At 42.2% G+C, this 18427-nt stretch overlaps 1 protein-coding gene across 1 annotated transcript; it reads right to left on the bottom strand.

Annotated features, from left to right (window-relative positions):
• Nucleotides 1-15920: 15920 nt before the first annotated feature.
• On the bottom strand, nt 15921-17366 carry DMAC1 (distal membrane arm assembly component 1). The gene is made up of 2 exons (XM_060101728.1): nt 17057-17366; nt 15921-16202 (listed from the first exon to the last, which is right to left on the bottom strand). Exons 1-2 carry the CDS (start codon nt 17328-17330, stop codon nt 16138-16140), a joined length of 339 nt encoding a protein of 112 aa, XP_059957711.1. The 5' UTR covers nt 17331-17366; the 3' UTR covers nt 15921-16137.
• Between the last annotated feature and the right edge of the window lie 1061 nt (nt 17367-18427).

The raw sequence follows: 18427 nt of genomic DNA, 5'->3' as shown, positions 1-18427 counted from the left end.
TCTGGCGAAGCAGCAGCAAAGCTTGGATTCACATAAAGAACCGCATGTTAATGTCATAGCCTCAGGTTGGGTAAATGCCAAGAAGCACATCATAGTTAGTAATGAACCTTCCATTGACAACTCAGTCAGCCTTTTGACTTCACATTTTATGGCTCCCCAGTCTGCCTGACATTACAGTTGGAATGCTGAGCACAGTGGTTTGCACATGCTAATCTCAGGTGCTCAAATGCATTGGTATGCTTTCAGTTTGGAGCAATACGCCTCACGAACCTGAGGTTTAAACTTGGCTGTCATTTTGGCAACAGAGCTGCCAATCAAGAGCTGATCTAACCCTTTCATTTGCTGTTCTTTTCTCTCACTTATAACTTGCCAAAGCAGAACCAGATCTCTGGGACTCAGGTGGGATTCTGAGCTAATGTACAGAACCTATACATGTAGTATATATCATAGTATAAGAAATAGAAAGCTGGATTCTAAAGCTTGTGTCTGTAGCTTCTCCAACTGTTGTTGTTCACTGTTACTTAACACCCTTGGCTTGGTTTATCTGTCTCATGAACAAGTCTCCTTCAAACGCATCTCCATCTTATTTTGCTAATTGTGATGAGATAAACTTATTCCTCTCTCTCATTCTTCCTCCTTCATGGGAATTAGACACATTAAAATCAGGAGAGCAAAAGAAGGAATTTGGCAGTGCAGATCAAATGAGGAAAGAAACAGAAACTCTAGCTGTGCAAAGAAGAGATTATTTTGGCAGTATAAAACTGTTCTACTGTCTTACCAATCCTCCACTTGAAGCTTTCCAAGTACTGCTCCCTTTACACAGCCCCACACACAAATAATTGTAAACTTGGGCAGAGACTTGAGAAAAAGAGGAAGCCCACAGGGAGAAATGCAGTAGGGTCATAGACCTTCCTTGGCCATGGCGGAAGAGGTCTGCTTTCCTAGCAACCCTGAGGGTAAAAGTTGGAGGCAATGGACAAAAAACAATTTGTACATCTTCTGTATTTTATTTATGTGAGTGCTTGACTACAAGTAAGCGTGTTTAAAAATGAACTGTACTGCCCCTCTTATCCATCTAAAGAACAGTACTGGGGTGACTCTAAATTGACTCCAAGCTTCCTCATGCTGAATGGAAGCCAAAAAAGGTTTGCCACCATGAACATTATGAAAGAGCTCTGTCTATCTCTGCACCTTAAACATACAGATTGATTTCTGCATGAAAGTATTTCATTATTTCAGTCCATGCATTCAATAGATGAAGCTCAGATAATGAATGATTTGTCAACATCCACAGGATGTGTTGGAACAGGTCATCAGAATCAGATTGCTCATTTGATTATAATACACTGTCTGGGAAGTACCTACTAATTAGGACCTCAAACAGAACAATCTGGGGATGTCCTTGCCTATATGGCTGCTTGTGTAAAGCTCTATGGAGATAGGAAGGCTGGCCCAAGCCTCTGGACCTCACTAGGCTCTTGGTTTGCTTAGTTTAGCAGAATCAGATTCTTTGTACCTATTGCATTAGCTATACTCATTTATTTTCCATAGTCATATAAACTCTAGGGAATGAGAAGTTTCATCAGAAGAAAATTTGAGAGACAATCCTTAAAAGCTTTGGTAGAGATGCTATTAGGTCCAACTCATTGCCTCCCACACTGCTGTTTTCTGCCACAGTTTTTCTGTGCATAACAAATCAAGATCATAAACCAAAAAATAAAGCAAGAAATCATGGGCTTTTAAAGCTAGTGGAGATCTTGTAGATCATCTTATTGAAACATTTATTTTTATTTTTATTTTTTGCGGCATGCGGGCCTCTCACTGTTGTGGCCTGTCCCGTTGCGGAGCACAGCCTCCGGAGGCGCAGGCTCAGCGGCCATGGCTCACGGGCCCAGCCACTCTGCGGCATGTGGGATCTTCCCAGACTGGGGCACGAACCCGTGTCCCCTGCATCGGCAGGCAGACTCTCAACCACTGCGCCACCAGGGAAGCCCTGAAACATTTATTTTATAGAAAAGAAACAGGCCCCTAGCCTGCATGCTTTCATTCATTGACAGTTTTTCATTTAGCCTTTACTGAATGGCTGGCACTGGTCTATTTACTGGGAATGTAAAGTTGTAAACAGAACACTCTAAGTTTCTGTCCTCATCGCACTTATATTCAATTGAGGAGTGAAGAAGTGTGGGTATGTGTGTGAGCAAAATGTCAGAGAGTGATGGGAGCTAGGAAGAGGAACAAAGCACAGTAAAGAAACTGAGCAATTGGATTAAAAGTGGGAGCTCTTCTGGATCTGACGCAAAGCACTCTGAGGGAGTTTGAGCAGACACCTGATTGACGCAAGGGACAAGATATTTGACTATTTTAGGGGAGGATTTCCAGGCAGCAAGAACAGTAAGTGCAGAGACTCTAGGCTAAGAGGATGTAATATGTATTTGAGAGACAGCAGGAAGTATGTTTGGAATTCTGTGAGCAAGAGGGAGAGTTTGTGAAGTGAGATCACACAAATACCCAGGGTTAATCATGTAAGGCCCTGAAGGCCAAGCTAAGAAGATTAGAATCTATTCTGTGTGTGATAGCACAAGATTGGCGATGGTTGGGTTTCAGGAAAGAGGGTGACATGATCCAGTTTACATTCAAACTGGTCATGCTGGCTGCTATGTGGAGTGAAACTGTAGTATGTACAAGACAGGAAGCGGAAAAACCAGTCAGGAGAGGATTATAGTAGTCCAGGCAACAGTGGGGGATGACTGAAGCAGAGTGACACGTGGTCAGATTTTAGAAATATTCTGAAGATAGAACTAACAAGATTTGCTGAGGGGTTGGGTGTGTTAAAGAATAAACTGAGGCATATTAAAAATTTTATGAGTTTATCTGAGCAAAAATCAATTTGAACTTGGCAACACCAAATCAAAAGTGGTTAGGAGCACTCCTGGACAGAAGCCAGGGGGAAGACTTACTGTGGAGAAAGTACAGGAGCAAAGAAAGGAAGTTATTGGATTGGCTATAGCTTAAAGCCTAGTTGGCTGCTTGTGATTGGCTGTCCTTAGTGTTTTGATTTCATAACCTTGAGGCATTTACAGGCTTAGATTTTGGTTTGCCTACTAGGCTGCCAAGACCTTAGAGCCACCTCAGTCTAATGGCCTCCTTGTTTTATTAATTTAACAAGTATGAAGCATAAGAGAAAGAGAAATGTCAAAGATGATTTCTAGGCTTTTGATATGAGCCCCTGGGAGAATGGAGATGCCACTTTTAAAATGGAACAAAGAGATGAAGCAGATTTGGAATATGAAAGGAGAAATCAAGAGTTTCTTGATTTTGGCTTTGGATGGGCTAAATTCAAGACACCTATTAGTCATCCAAACAGCAATGTCAAGAGGCAATTGAATATATGAGTCTGGAGGTCAGGAAGATTTGGGGTCTAGAGATGTAAATTTGAAAATCATTATCATTTGCTTATTTAAGATCCCCCTTGGCAGATCTGAGACTTCAGCCTAAATTTCTGCCTCCTTCTTTGTTCCATATCTGACTGTATCTAGATGACTTATTAAAACAAAACAGACTTGGCAAAAATCAGCATGCTTTTCAAGTACTGTTTTAATTTAAAATATATATATCTTACATGAAATAAACATAACATGAAATATATATGTATATAACCTACATTCAAGGAAATAAGACTAAATTCAGTAGGAGAAAATCCTGAATATAAAAGAGACCTTATAGTAATTTTTATTTATTTATTTATTTTTTCATCAAAACACTATTAGCGGCCATGAATCCAGAAAGAAAAATAAGCTTATAAAATTATTTGTATTGTTACCTCTTCAATGGAATAGAAATTTTCTATAAGTTTTCAGAAAGCACCTCTCTAATTTTTTTTTACATCTTTACTGGAGTATAATTGCTTTATAATGTTGTGCTAATTTCTGCTGTACAACAAAGTGAATCAGCTATATGTGTACATATATCCCCATATCCCCTTCCTCTTGAGCCTCCCTCCCACCCTCCCTATCCCAGCCCTCTAGGTCGTCACAAAGCATTGAGTTGATCTCCCTGTGCTATGCAGCAGCTTCCCACTAACCATCCATTTTACATTTGGTAGTGTGTATATGTCATTGCTACTCTCTCACTTCATCCTAGCTTCCCCTTCCCCCCTGTGTCCTCAAGTCTGTTCTCTACATCTGCATCTTTATTCCTGCCCTGCAACTAGGTTCATCAGTACCTTTTTTCTTAGATTCCATATATGTGCGCTAGCATATGGTATTTGTTTTTCTCTCTCTGACTTACTTCAGTCTGTATGACAGACTCTAGGTCCATCCACCTCACTACAAATAACTCAATTTAGTTTCTTTTTATGGCTGAGTAATATTCCATTGTATATATATGCCACATCCTCTTTATCCATTCATCTGTTGATGGACATTTAGGTTGCTTCCATGTCCTGGCTCTTGTAAATAGAGCTGCAATGAATGTTGTGGTACATGACTCATTTTGAATTATGGTTTTCTCAGGGTACATGCCCAGTAATGGGATTGCTGGGTCAAATGGTAGTTCTATTTGTAGTTTTTAAAGGAACCTCCATACTGTTCTCCAGAATCCTTCGAATCAGAAGATAAACCATCAGGGTGAGCTCCTTCCTTCTCCCAATAGCTCACACGCTGTTCTATGATTCCTCTCCCCTTTCTTCTGACCTGTGACTTGAAATAGGGCAGCTCTTTCTGGGAGGATTCTGTTCAGCATCCAGGCTGTTTAGGAGCATAGCCTCTCCTCGTCTTAGCAATTGGAGTCAAATGGAATCCCACCTGGGCTCATGGACTACTATATATTCCAGGTGTCCTTTAGTGGCATTTTACTTACTCTACAAAGCCATATGTGGACTTGAGACCAGTTATCATTGTTCTCATTTCTCAGGAACTCAGCTATATCCCAGGGTTCAAGTAGGCTAAGGCACTCCAGCTGATATTCTCCTTCTCTATTGGGATGTACGTCCCTTATAGTAATTTTTAAAACTCAGCTCTCAAGAAATGTTATCAATGATAACATTGCTCCTAAACAGCCTGGATGCTGAACAGAATCCTTCCAGAAAGAGCTGCCCTATTTCAAGTCGCAGGTCAGAGGAAAGGGGAGAGGAATCATAGAACAGCGTGTGAGCTATTGGGAGAAGGAAGGAGCACACCCTGTTGGTTTATCTTCTGATTCGAAGGATTCAAAGCTGAAAGTCTTATTTAACAAGATTATCTACAGGCTTATCTAGTTTTAATGCACTTCAGATACTGCGTTACTTTACAAATTGCATGTTTGTGGCAACCCTGCATCGAGCAAATCTATGGGCGTTGTTTTTCCAACAGTATTTGCTCACTTCATCTCTCTGTCACATTTTGGTAATTCTGCAATATTTCAAACTTTTTCCTTATTATTATATTTGTTATGGTGATCTGTGCTTAGTGATCCTTGAAGTTACTATTGCAAAAAGATGATTATTTGCAGAAGGCTCAGATAATGGTTAGAAATTTTTAGCAATAAAGTATTATTTAATCATCGTATGTACTTTTTAGACACAGCGCTATTGTACATCTAATAGACTACAATATAGTATAAACATAACTTTTATATGCAGTGGGAAACCAAAAAATTTGTGTGACTCACTTTGTTGCAGTGGTATAGAACCAAACCCGCAGTATCTCCTAGGTGTGCCTGTATTAGAAAGCAAGTTCCAAGAAATCATGATATTTATTCAGGAATCAGTATCACAGTGGTGTTTTTGAAGAGCTAAACTGGTGGCAGAGGAGAATGTTTAATATTGCACAGAAATGGGATAACTTGGGAGATCTTGGATTCAGGATGTGTAGCAGCACCACTAGAAGGGTAACTCCCTTTCCTGAGTTGCACTGCCTATTTTTGAAAAATCAGAAGTGGTAGGAGAGCCGTGGGTAACACTGGGAGAGTATTATGTACAGTTTCAAAGACTTATACTTATCCACTAATTTTATTTGATCTGCATGAAAAAGTCGCAAGATGGGCAAGACAGGCAAGAACATCCCTGTTTTCCAGATGAGGAAGCGAGACAGTCACTAAGTGGTAGAGAAAGGGTTCAATGCAGGAGAATCATTTAGCACTCATGTCAAGGAAAAGCATGTCAGTCCTACAACTGACTTGGTAAAATAAGCATCAAGCATGGCAGAAAGCTGAAACTGCTGTCAATTGCCCTCCTCCCCCTCAGCCATGGATATATTTAAACCAAGTAATAAAACAAACCAGCAGCTGGCACGTTCGTAGAGCCAACCCTGGGGCCCCCTCAGAAGAAAACGTTTTTCTAGATAGACTTTGTCATTTCTCTTTTTTTATTTTTCATTTGCTATTTACTTTAAAGTTACATTTCTAACTAAGGGAAACATTTTTAAGTAAAAAATTGGAACGAACTGAGCCAAATTGCAAACACAAACCTGCCTGGAACAGTGTGCAAGGTAAAAAAAATTTTTTTTTTAAAGTCTGCCTTCTTGGCATCTGCATGATGTGATCCCAAACACCCAGTCCCTCAGACACTAGTGTAGCAGCCACTTCCCCATATCCAGACCCTGAGTCCTCAGTCAGCTGACGAGAGGAGTGGTGACTCATTATTTATACTATTAAATATTTATACACTTATACTATTTAAAAACAAAATATACTAATGAAAACAATATTGGTGATCATTTCTTGACGTCCTAGTACATCACAGTCATTAACACGCGGTCAGTCCCTACAAAAGCTGGGGAGTATGACTATTCACATTTTAAAATCAGGAAGCCTAGGCTCAGAGAATGTAGCTTGTCTAGGGACAAACAGCTTCCAACTGGCTGGTTCTAAAGCAAACGTTTCGTCTGCATTGCCCTTGTCCCTCGGGCTTCTAAAGGCAGGGTCCCTGCACTTACATCCGAGGGAGACAAATTGAATTTCCATTGCTTTAGAAGGCACAACCTAAATTGCTCCCTACCAGACAGACACCTGGGTTAATATAGACATATCTCCTTGAATTCCTAGAGAACCAGTGTGGAAGGAGCATCCTGAAAAAGTTCCAAAGACCTGAGCTCACATGACCCATTTGCTTCTTACTGGTGATTTCACAGTCCCTCGACTCCCCCAAACCACCTCCATTACTTCCATCTGTAAAATGGGAACTCTGGGAGATGCCCTGCGCATTCTCTTTCCTTGCTGTAGACCCAAGTGTGTAAATTAATGAAAGTGCCTGTCAATTGGAAAACTCCCTACCTGTGAGGTTACTGTGATTTTTTTTTCTCATTTAAAAAATAATGTTGCCAGAATTTTCAGTATCCCTATATTCAGCCATGGTAAAACCTACTCGAGGAGTTTACTTACCTCCCCCTTCACTCCTAATAACTATACAGCAAAGGAAACTGTAATGAGATTGTGTAGCAGAAGCCACAGAGAGAGGATCACGCTTTCACTGACTCATGGGGAGGGGCTGATTCTGCTGGCGCTGCCAACATGTGCCAGTGTGTCTCTCAGCTTGCTCTCTGGGTAACAGGTGTTCACAGGGTGGTGAGGATGGAGAGCAGGCCTCCCCCCAACTTTGCCTGTCTTTTAATTGTCAAGGGTTTTGACAGGCGTTTTGCAGTTCTCTGTCACACAGTTCCAAGCATGGCTGCACAGCATGCTGCTTAAAGCAACCCCAAGTCAGGAACTCGGAGAATCGCCCCCTTAGAGGTTCTGTTTGATGACATGCCTGGATATGAGTGTGGGTAGCCCTTCTTCTTGACATGTGTCTGCTTTATTCATCCTCCTGGTGGGTGGCACACAGGTCAAAAGTTTGTTCTACTGGCGATTGGGCTTTGCTCTGGGTAACATATCAGACTTGATTTCTGTGCCAGTTTAAGAAGATCTAAAATATCCCTTTTTCCTTGCTCTCATGTATCCAGTGTGTAAAATTTCCTTATATCACAGTCACTTTTTAAAATGTCTGTCTCTCCCAGTCGACTCTCAACTTTTTTGATCAGGGACCCTGCAATATTCCTAACATGCCTAGCAGTGCCTGACATACAGCAAAGGCTAATAAATACATATTGGACTGAACTTTAATACAATGCATCCAGGGTACCTGAAAATGGTAATTCCCCTGAAGAAAATGAGGCCAGATTTCTTCTAGCTATCGAAACCATTTTGGTGATAACATGACCAGAATCTAGGGCTTTCACCAATGCTGGATCCTAGTCCCAGGCTTAATGGCTATTTCTGTAGTTGGCTATTATAGTGATGAAAGCACCTATTGGGTTTTATTGTGTCCACTCAGCTTCATATATAGGTAGACACACACACACACACACACACACACACACACACATATATATATATATATATATATAAAATTTTGTACCTCCAGGTACAGGACAGAATGTGCTTTTTTTTTTTTTTTAGGAAGATGTTGGGGGTAGGAGTTTATTAATTAATTAATTTATTTTTGCTGTGTTGCGTCTTCGTTTCTGTGCGAGGGCTTTCTCTAGTTGTGGCAAGCGGGGGCCACTCTTCATCGTGGTGCACGGGCCTCTGGCTATCGCGGCCTCTCTTGTTGGGGAGCACAGGCTCCAGACGCGCAGGCTCAGTAGTTGTGGCTCACGGGCCTAGTTGCTCCGTGACATGTGGGATCCTCCCAGACCAGGGCTCGAACCCGTGTCCCCTGCATTAGCAGGCAGATTCTCAACGACTGCGCCACCAGGGAAGCCCTGTGCATTTTTTATTGGTCTGCTTTGCCTACTCACTGATGGCATCTTTTCCTTTGCTGTAGTGCATTGTTATTCTAGACACAGCCTGCATAGCACAACATGTTTAATTTAATTCACATCACTAAATCAGTATTATGCAGGGTGAAACTGAAGGAGGGATTTTCCTATTTGGGTTCTTGGGAAATAGAAAGGAACTACACATACACAGACATCACCACCACCACCGCCAAGCCCAGTCCTTCCTTGACCTCCCATATTTCTTTTGACTGCCTAGGCAGTTATGCAAGCTAGGAGAGGGTAATCACATTTCATGCTTCAGGGCATGATCTGATCACAAGAGGGTTAGGAAGGACCTCTCCCCTCCCCTGTAGAATTGTTCGGTTGGCCAGATGCACTAATTAGGGTGAGGGGAGGCTAAATTCCTGTGAAGCAGCAGGCATTTGCAGCTGCAGGATTCTCGGGAGTGAGCTTGCAGGAGCAATGGTCTGATCTTCTGTGGCACCTTCACGGGATCGCTGCAGAGAGTGCTATTTCAATTTTCTCTCGGTTCTCCACTACCATCTCTGTCCTTTGGAATCAGAGAATACATCTCCTTCTTTATGCAAAGAGAGAATCTTAGTGCTAAAAGAGAATTTAGAAATTACCTAGTCTGATCTTCTGAATTTATGGAGGGTAACATTTATGTTCTAAAAGGTTAAGTGACTTCCTCAAGAGCATAGTAGGAGCTGATGGCAGAACTGAGTTTAGAACCTGAGTCTTATGACCCAGATATCCAGATGTTCTTTCCACTACTTCACAGCTGAGATCTGTTCTACACACATCAGACAGGTTCAGTTACACCACTGGTTCTCAAATGTAAGCATTCATTTGAATCACCCAGAGAGCTTGTTAAAATACAGACTGGTGGGCTTCAACTCCAGGGCTTCTGATTCAGTAGTAGGTCTGGCATGGGGTTAAGGATTTGCATTTCTAATGAGTTCTCAGAAAATGCTGGTGCTGCTGGGCCAGGTATCATACCTGAGATAAGAATCACTGAAATACACTAAAGTTGTCAAATAAAACAAATATTTTTCTTTCTTTACTAATTTGTTCAGCCCTTTATTCACTTACTCATCAAATATTTATTGAACACCAACCAAGTGCCTGGCATGTTTGCTGCTGTGGCTGGGGACAGGAAACATGAAGATGAAAAAAGCACGACTGTGAACTCCTGAGGAGTTCACAATTGGTGGGAAGGGAGAGATGCATAAATAATTACTGAGCAATCTTTTAAATGCAGTGATAGAAGTCTATAGAAAGTGTAATTGTTGCATAGCCCTAAAAGTAATGACATGGGGACTTCTCAGGGAAGGCTTTACCAGAGAGGTGATATTTGGGCTGGGCTTTGAAGGATAAGCAGGATTTCTCCAGGCAAAAGGAATATTATAGGCTGACAGAAGAGCACATGCAAAGGCATGGAGAATGGCATTTTTAGGAGGAGCTGGCTAAGAGTGGAAGGAACATGGAGGGGGGGGGGTGTGGAACAGAAGTCAGGGAGTGGAAAAAGATACAGATGGAAAGTTATGGTGGGTGAAATAATGAAAGGCATTCCATACCCTGCCAAGTAGTCTGGAGTTCATTTTGTGTGCAGCAGAGATACCGAAGGGTTTTAAGCTGGGACATGTTGTAAGATTACTCTGGCTATAGTGTGGAGGGCATATGAGAGGGATTTCTTGGAAGCAGGGAGAAATTAAGAATCTATTTTGGTGATCTACATGAGAAATGATGATAGCTGATCCAAAACAATAGCAATGGGAATGGATAGGAAAGAGCAGTAAAGGGTTAAAATAACCAGGACTTGTGAACAGATCGGAGGTAAAGAATGATAATAAAGAGAGTCATAGATAATTCCACATTTTCTAGCTTTCCAGCTGACTAGACGGAAACGCTATGATTGGAGATAGGAAATAGAGGAGCACAGGTAGGTGGGAGATAAGTTCATTTGGGACAAGTTGGGATTCTGGTGTCTCTACAAAGACAGTTAGGATGCTCTACTGTTCCTGGGAAATAGAGTCTGAGGTTCAGGAGAATGGTCCAAGATCAGTAGAGAAATTGGGGTAAAGTCAGGCAAGGGTATGAACCTGCTTAAAGAGATGAGAAGAATTTCTTGTCCTGGATTATCATATAAATTGCTTGTCAGAGTGATAAGCGATATATCCTCAATTATAAAGAAGAGGAAACCAAGTGATTAATGATACACGTTAAACTAAGGAATAACAAGGAAAAAGACAGAAAATCAGAATTTAAAATTTCTAATTTTGATAACTGAACATTTTGAGAATGGATGATAAGAAAACGACTGTAACAAAATGAATTCCCAATTCCCAGTTACTGCTCTTAGCCAAGCTACTACTGGTTCATCACTTGAGGCTTTGGGGAAATTCTTACCTGCTCCAGGCCTCAATCTTCTCATCTGTAAAACAGGGTTGCTGAGGGGAGTAAACAATTCCTGCAAAGCATTTAGTTAGCATAATGCTTGGCACATAAAAAGGGTGCTGTAATTTTTTTAATATTTAACAGTGGAACAATTTTACTAGAAAACGGAAAGTATGAACTATCCAAGAAAACCACCAGTAAAAGGACAAGTGAAGACCATTACTAACAATACAAAGAGAAATGCGATTCAGATGGTCCCTTCTTGCTACTTCCTGAGTACCCAGAATGGGGATGTGTATTTGGTCTGGCATGCTGCCTACTCGTTACCAAGCTCAGGTTCAGCTGCTCGCCGCTCAAAAGCCAATAACCGAGGGGCAAGTGTCAGCAGAAAGGAAAGGTGCTTTAATCAGAAAAGTTGGCAATTTGGGGAGGAGGTGGACTCATGTCTGGAGACCAACTCCAAAGATTCTGTTCAGCCATGACAATTTTCAAAGGGAAAAAGGGCAAACAACCTCAGTTAATCATCAGAGTAGGAGATCAGATTCTTCATCATTTTTCCATTGCGTGCAGACCTGTCTTGCCTGCTTGGTTGGCCTGCAAATTTGCTAAGGGGGATTCTAGGGGTAGAGAATCAGCCATTCTTTAACTACTTAATCTTTCGTTCTTACTCCTTTTAATCCAGGAAAGGAATCAACAGGTCAAGCAGGGCATTGTGTACATTCAGTAGAGGAGAAGTCAGGAGTTAGGGTAAATGTTACCTAGTGATCTCCTTTTTATAATTAAGGTTTATGGGGAATAGAAATAGACTACAGGAAAGGGGCAAAAGAGCTGCTTACAAATCCGCACTTGTCAGACATCATTCCATTTCTATGAGATTAGGGGTGAAGGTCCATCTTCTGTAACTTCTTCACGCTGACATAGGGTGTTGTATTTTCAGAGTGGAAGATCTCGACATGGGTCTGCAGCATCTCTTTGCTGACAATTTTAGTTGCTTGCTTACATATATGGGGAGACCAAGCTACAATTATTCTAATGCCCACAAAGATATATATTATTATGAGCAGTAGTGTTAATCCCATTCTTTCATCAGACACTGAGTCTATTACTCTATTGTCCTAATCATTAACTGCTTGAGCGTGCTCTTTTGTGACTCTGGGAGGCCTGGGAGACTTCAGCTTTCCTACAAACAAGAGGCAGGGGACATAGAGGGGCCTTTGTACTTGGGGGGAGGGGGCCACAGGGTTCTGCTCTGTTCTGCTATGACTATGATACCTCAAAACACTTCTGATTCCTTGTATTCACTGCCTATGCTGTGTAACAAATTACCACAAACTTGACAACTTAAAACAACTCAAATTTATTAGCTCCAGTTTCACAGCATAGATACTTTGCTTAGGGTCTCACTGGGCTGAAACCAAGGTGTTGGCCGGGGCTGTGGTTCTTGGTTTTCACAGGCCCTCTTCTAAGCTCACAGGTGGTTGGCAGAATTCATTTCCTTCCACTTGCAGAACGTTTCCCTTTGAGTTGTTGGCTGGTGATCACTCAGCACTCCAGGCTGCCTGCCATTCCTTGTCATGTGGCCCCCACAGGAAATTCTCAGTGTAGATGTTTGCTTTCTTCCAGCCTCCAAAGCACTTCCCATGCACTGACTCCCCCTCCTGCTTTGGAGGAATCTGGCTTTTCAAGTCTCTGACCTCTGGACTGAGATGTAATGGGCTCATGTGATTAGCCCATGTAGATAATCTCCTTAAGATCAACTGACCTGGGACCTTAATTACATCTGCAAATTTCCTTCACAGCAGCACCTAGAATGGTGTTTGAATAACTGGGAGAAGGTATATTTTCACCCAGGGGTTGGGAACCTTAGGGGACCATTTTAAGAATCCTGTCTACCACACTCCTGAAGCATATGCAAGTTTAGTCACAGGACTGAGCAGTGGTTTTTAGTGGCATTGCTGCATTTAACATTTTCCCTTTTGGCTATTTCTCTACATTCCATTTACCTTTGAATGACAAGTTGCTGAATTATCTCAAAGGCTAAGAGACATGCATTTAGAGAGTGACATATTTTTTCTCCATGCTCTCAGGATACCTCTGAATGATGTATAATTATAGGTCTTTCACCTCTGACTCTTTGCTCATAACACCTAAATAATCTTTGGGTCAAGGCAAGGATTTATCTGTCACACACACACGCACGCACGCACGCACGCGCGCGCTTTTCAACTCAAAATTGCTTGCTATTCCTCACTTCAAGATTTGAGAAGTGTCAGTTTGATCAATGTAGTCCTGGCAACAAATCAGTTGAGGTCAAGCCTGGTTTGAGGGGGTACTTGAACATATGCTTGCCCTGAACATATATTTAATTCAGGAGCAATATATTTCACATTGTCAAATCAAGTGGCATCATTCAAGAGGCCCCTAATTCAGACACAGCCAGGCTGAGAAACCAGCAATAAAAAGGAGCAAGGGGCAAATGCTAAGCTAAGGGTGGCGGTGAAGTACAAATCATGGCTGAAATGCATAACCTCTAGGGCTGCCAGCAACAGCTGTCTCTGCAATTGGTCCTGGTCAGGTGAAACTCCAGAACTTCTTAGATTGATCTGCATTTGGCCTATACCAGTGCTGCAAGCAACAGCTGCCCAGCAATTGGCTTAGGAAAAAAAGAGACCCATTACCTCTCCCCCAACACACAGCAAGATCCTAAAGATCAACCTATATTCAGGTCTTTTAATATGTTCAGATATATTCTTAGTTGGTCACCGGATTCTAGATTACTCAATGCAATACACAAAGGCAACAAGAGATGGTGTAATGATTTCTTGATCATCTGGAGATATCAAAGTTTTTACTGTGTAAAGGTTGTGCTAATAGGTATCTTGGACATCATGAAAAATGTCAATATTTGAACGTATACTCACGTTTTGATCTGTGTTCCATGGAAAACTCTTAAGTTCATTTCAAATGACCTATTTTTTTTGTACTTTTTTCTCCTTTCTTTGCTACAGGTAATGATAAACTCTCATTTCCATGCTGTAAAGAGATTCTAAAGCCCATAAATCATAATTAGGCTGGTGTTCTTAAATTACTGAGTAATAGTCCCTTGATTCTTGAGCCTGTTTGTCCTGCTCACCCCACTTCATCCCCCCAAAAAGGGAAGATAATAGGGGCACTAAATGCACTTCCTGCATTGCAGGACTAAGGCAATGTCTCTTTTCTCTCTGAAGTCATCCCTAAAACAAACTAGGACCTCTGACTTAACCACCAGCAGAAATCAAAGCAAATTTTGGAATACACTTCAAAAGAAAAAAATGAAACAACTTTTAACTACAAGTTCTATTTTTGGGGGCGAGGGCAGCATTATTCCCAACTGCCTGTAGACATGGTAGAACAATACTTTGCTCACACATAGTTAAGTGACTCCAGGTTCGGAAGAACCAAACATACTTTGGCAATATATCTGATGAGTGGGCAAGTTTATTTGGAAAAAGCTCTTACTTGGTTAAAGATTCATACTAGTACAAATTCTAGGAAAGATGTTACAATTATATTACAATATATAAGTTTTGAGTTATTCTATGTATCCAGTAAGTCAAGCCAAGACCAGCAAGTTATGTAATTTGGGTTTAAACTAAGAAAATGTTAGGACTTCAGCTGTCCATCAATAGAATGGCTTGCCTTTTAAAGCAGGTAGTAACTTGTCTTCGTTAGCATTTTAGTGTGTCATGGGCCCTCAAGGAAGTACCCTGCTTTGGGTCCTCTCTGGTCCCTTCTGATTTAAAACTTCTATATTCACTAACATCACATGACTGAATTGTACATTTCACTTAAATACTTTGTTGTCTACTTTATGTTGCAATGTCTTCTCAACTGCACAGATATATAACCATCCATGCCATGAATTCTGGTGTAGACAATGCAAGAGACTTATTGTCATTTGTGAGGCTTAAAAGACTTGGGCCCTTCTTTACAATATTAGAAAAATAGCCCTAAAGGTACTCTACTTACTCAACATATCATTCAAAATTTACACGTTGTGATTGGCAGTTAAATTTAAGAGTACCTTTCTGCTCTGAAAAATAGCTACATGTAACTTTATAGAGAAGCCATAGTATTTCAGAAATTAAAAAACTGGTTGGAAGCAGACTTATCTTAAAAAGAAAGTGTCTAATATTAAGTTCTCTCAAAAGCAACTCAATTTCATCATAGAAACCTTTACTGTGCTTGTGGAAAAAGAACCAAACCCACCCCCACCCCCCTCTCACCCCCCACACAAAGCACAAAGACTTTGAATTTCTCTCAGATATTTTGGTACTTGAGCTTTTTATTTTATGCTGATTTTTATGATTATCTAATTGTTTCATAAAGGTAATTCTTGCCTCTCTGGAACAATCCTAGTTCTGAAAGACAAGAACAACTGGACAAGAACAAGTCCTAACTCTATCACTGACTTGCTGAATGACCCTGGGCAAATCACTAGGACTGTTTTTTAAGGTTCACTTACCACCAATGAAATAACCTCCTCAGAGTAGCTGGGAAACTCTCACAAGGTCATGGATCTGACAGTGCCTTGGGAAGTATAAGCAGTACACAGATAAATGTTTTATGTACTTCTGCCTATTGCATGATGCCTATCCAGTATGAGGTGGATAGTAGGTGTTGACCCAACCATAGGAGAAGTAGAAAGAACTATTTAAAATAACTTTAGCTCACTTTCTCATTTGGTTTATCATTTCCTCTGTATTTTTAAAAAATTATACCCTCCTTCCTCAAATAACACAAAGAACCTCTTCTGTGAGGAATTTATTGGTCCCTGTGGAACCTGCGAAGGCCACAAACACTCATGGCCAATGAACGACAACCTATGTTTGTCTCTTCAGTCTTATAGTATCTGCAGGACTGAAGTCTGCCAATGTCCATGCGTCTGTCCAGAACATCCATACGCCCCATGCTTGCTCTGTGTGTCATGGGGATGCCAAGAGATGACACATTCAATGGTGGTACTTCAACCAGCGCGGTAGGCCTTCCCTTTGGGGTCTGACAGGATGACTATACCCCAGCAAGCAATGCCTAGGGAAAAAACAACAGTACTTTATTCTTTATGTTGTACTTCAATTTACCAGGTGCTTTCATATATATCAACTTATTTAACCCTCACAATACTCCTTGAAGATACAATTACCATTATTTCTATCTTACAGAAAAGTGAAGCTCAGGAAAGTTGAGAGAAAAAAAAATTCTGTTACTTCCCCAAAGCAAGAAAGTTACTGAAAGGGAATTGATCTGGGTAATCTAATTAAGAAGGTAAGAGATATGAAAATTTAAAATTCTATTCACTCAGTTGGTCTGAAGAGCTTAAAAAATCACTACATTTTACAGGAAGACAGCTTGACAATCACATAGTATTGTTATAAATAAGAACTGTGGGCTACAGTACCCAATGGTAGACCTTAGTATGTGGGCTTTGAACTCATGTCTACAATCTGCCTTCAAAGCCAAAGTTCTTAAACCAAGGTCAAGTGCCCTCACTCAGGCCTTCTTCACAATCTAGATTAGAAGCATGGGTTTTGGTAACAGATAAGCCTGGGAATCAAAGGCTAGTTGTGTCATAACCTGGGTGTCTGACTTCGAACTCTCTGTGCAGGAAAATAGGACTACTATATTCATACCTACCTTTAATAGCTTTTGGTAGGATTAAAAAGATTGAAGCTAGTAAGAGTTCTAAAAAAAAAAATACTGTGATTTAAGAAAAAAGAAAGAAAGAAAAGTTTCCCAACAACTTTTTCTCCCCAACCCCATTTTAGGGGGTAGGGGGTAAGCGCCTGCTGCCACGTGACCAACCCAGGTGCCCCGCCCCCGCCCACGTGGCTGCGCCCCTCTTCCCCCTCTTCCCCCAGCCCAAGTGTAGTGCCCCGAACTCTCACTGATGCCGAAGACCATCTGCGCAATAGTCCCTGGACCCGGGGGGTATCCCAGCTTCATGGGCTTCCGTGCCACCCAGTACACGTACCCGCCCGCCCCTATCAGCCCGGACCCGGAGAGCACGCGACAGCTCCAGCAGTTATTAAACAGAGGGGCTTCTGCTGGAGGGGTCGGCGCTCCGGGTGCAATGACGGGCACGGGGTTGGCGGAGGAGGCGACCTCAGGAGGCGCAATGTCCTTGACCGGCTCAAGTGGCTGGGAAACGAAAGAACCCATGATTAGGACCTCCGTCTCAGCCGTAGGAACCTTCCCACGAACTGACGTAAAAGACGTGCCCGGAAACAGAACACTGGCGCGCTGCACCGGAAGCAGCCCGAGGGCCGCTGGGAAATGTAGTTCTTGCTTGCCTCGGAGGAGGGAAAAGACGGAGGTGGACTGCTGTACGGGTGTTCTGTGGTGAAAACCTTGGCCGTGACGGAGGCCAGTTTTTTTTCCCTCCCAGTCCTTTTAAGAATTTAGCCAACTCCCTAAATGTCCCAACTCGCAGTCTCCTTAGAGGAAAAGTCTGGGTTTCTAAGTGTCCTAACAGGAAAGGTGAGACCTCGGGCATGTCACTTCACCTGTCTGTGTGTTTGACTTAAAAAGGTTGGAGGTGTTTGACTTAAAAAGAGTTAAGTACTTTGTGCCTGACTGTATGCTAGACACTTTGCTAAGCGATTATCTGCATTATGCCGTTTGCTATTCCCGACCCAACACGGTATCAGTTTCCCACTACATGACAAAACTGGTTAGGTGACATAGCCATAGTAGACCCAATGTCTGTGTGAAGATAGAAGCAAATTTCTTAAACGCTACCTGTACATAATGTGAAGGGACTACACAAATATAAGGTATTAAAAATGGGTTTGAGGGCTTCCCTGGTGGCGCAGTGGTTGAGAGTCCACCTGCCGATGCAGGGGACACGGGTTCGTGCCCCGGTCCGGGAAGCCCACATGCTGCGGAGCGGCTAGGCCCGTGAGCCATGGCCGCTGAGCCTGCGCGTCCGGAGCCTGTGCTCCGCAACGGGAGAGGCCACGACAGTGAAAGGCCCGCGTACCGAAAAAAAAAAAAAAAAACCTAGAGGGCTTCCCTGGTGGCGCAGTGGTTGAGAGTCCGCCTGCCGATGCAGGGGACACGGGTTCGTGCCCCGGTCTGGGAAGATCCCACATGCCGCAGAGCAGCTAGGCCCGTGAGCCGTGGCCGCTGAGCCTGCGCGTCCGGAGCCTGTGCTCCGCAACGGGAGAGGCCACAGCCATGAGAGGCCCAAGTACCACAAAAAAAAAAAAAAAAAAAAAAGGGTTTGAATTACCTGCATAAACATTTTTAATTTCTCT

This window comes from Mesoplodon densirostris, chromosome 6, assembly GCF_025265405.1.
Source record: "Mesoplodon densirostris isolate mMesDen1 chromosome 6, mMesDen1 primary haplotype, whole genome shotgun sequence".
NCBI lineage: Eukaryota > Metazoa > Chordata > Mammalia > Artiodactyla > Ziphiidae > Mesoplodon > Mesoplodon densirostris.
This window is presented reverse-complemented; position numbering and strand designations above follow the sequence as displayed.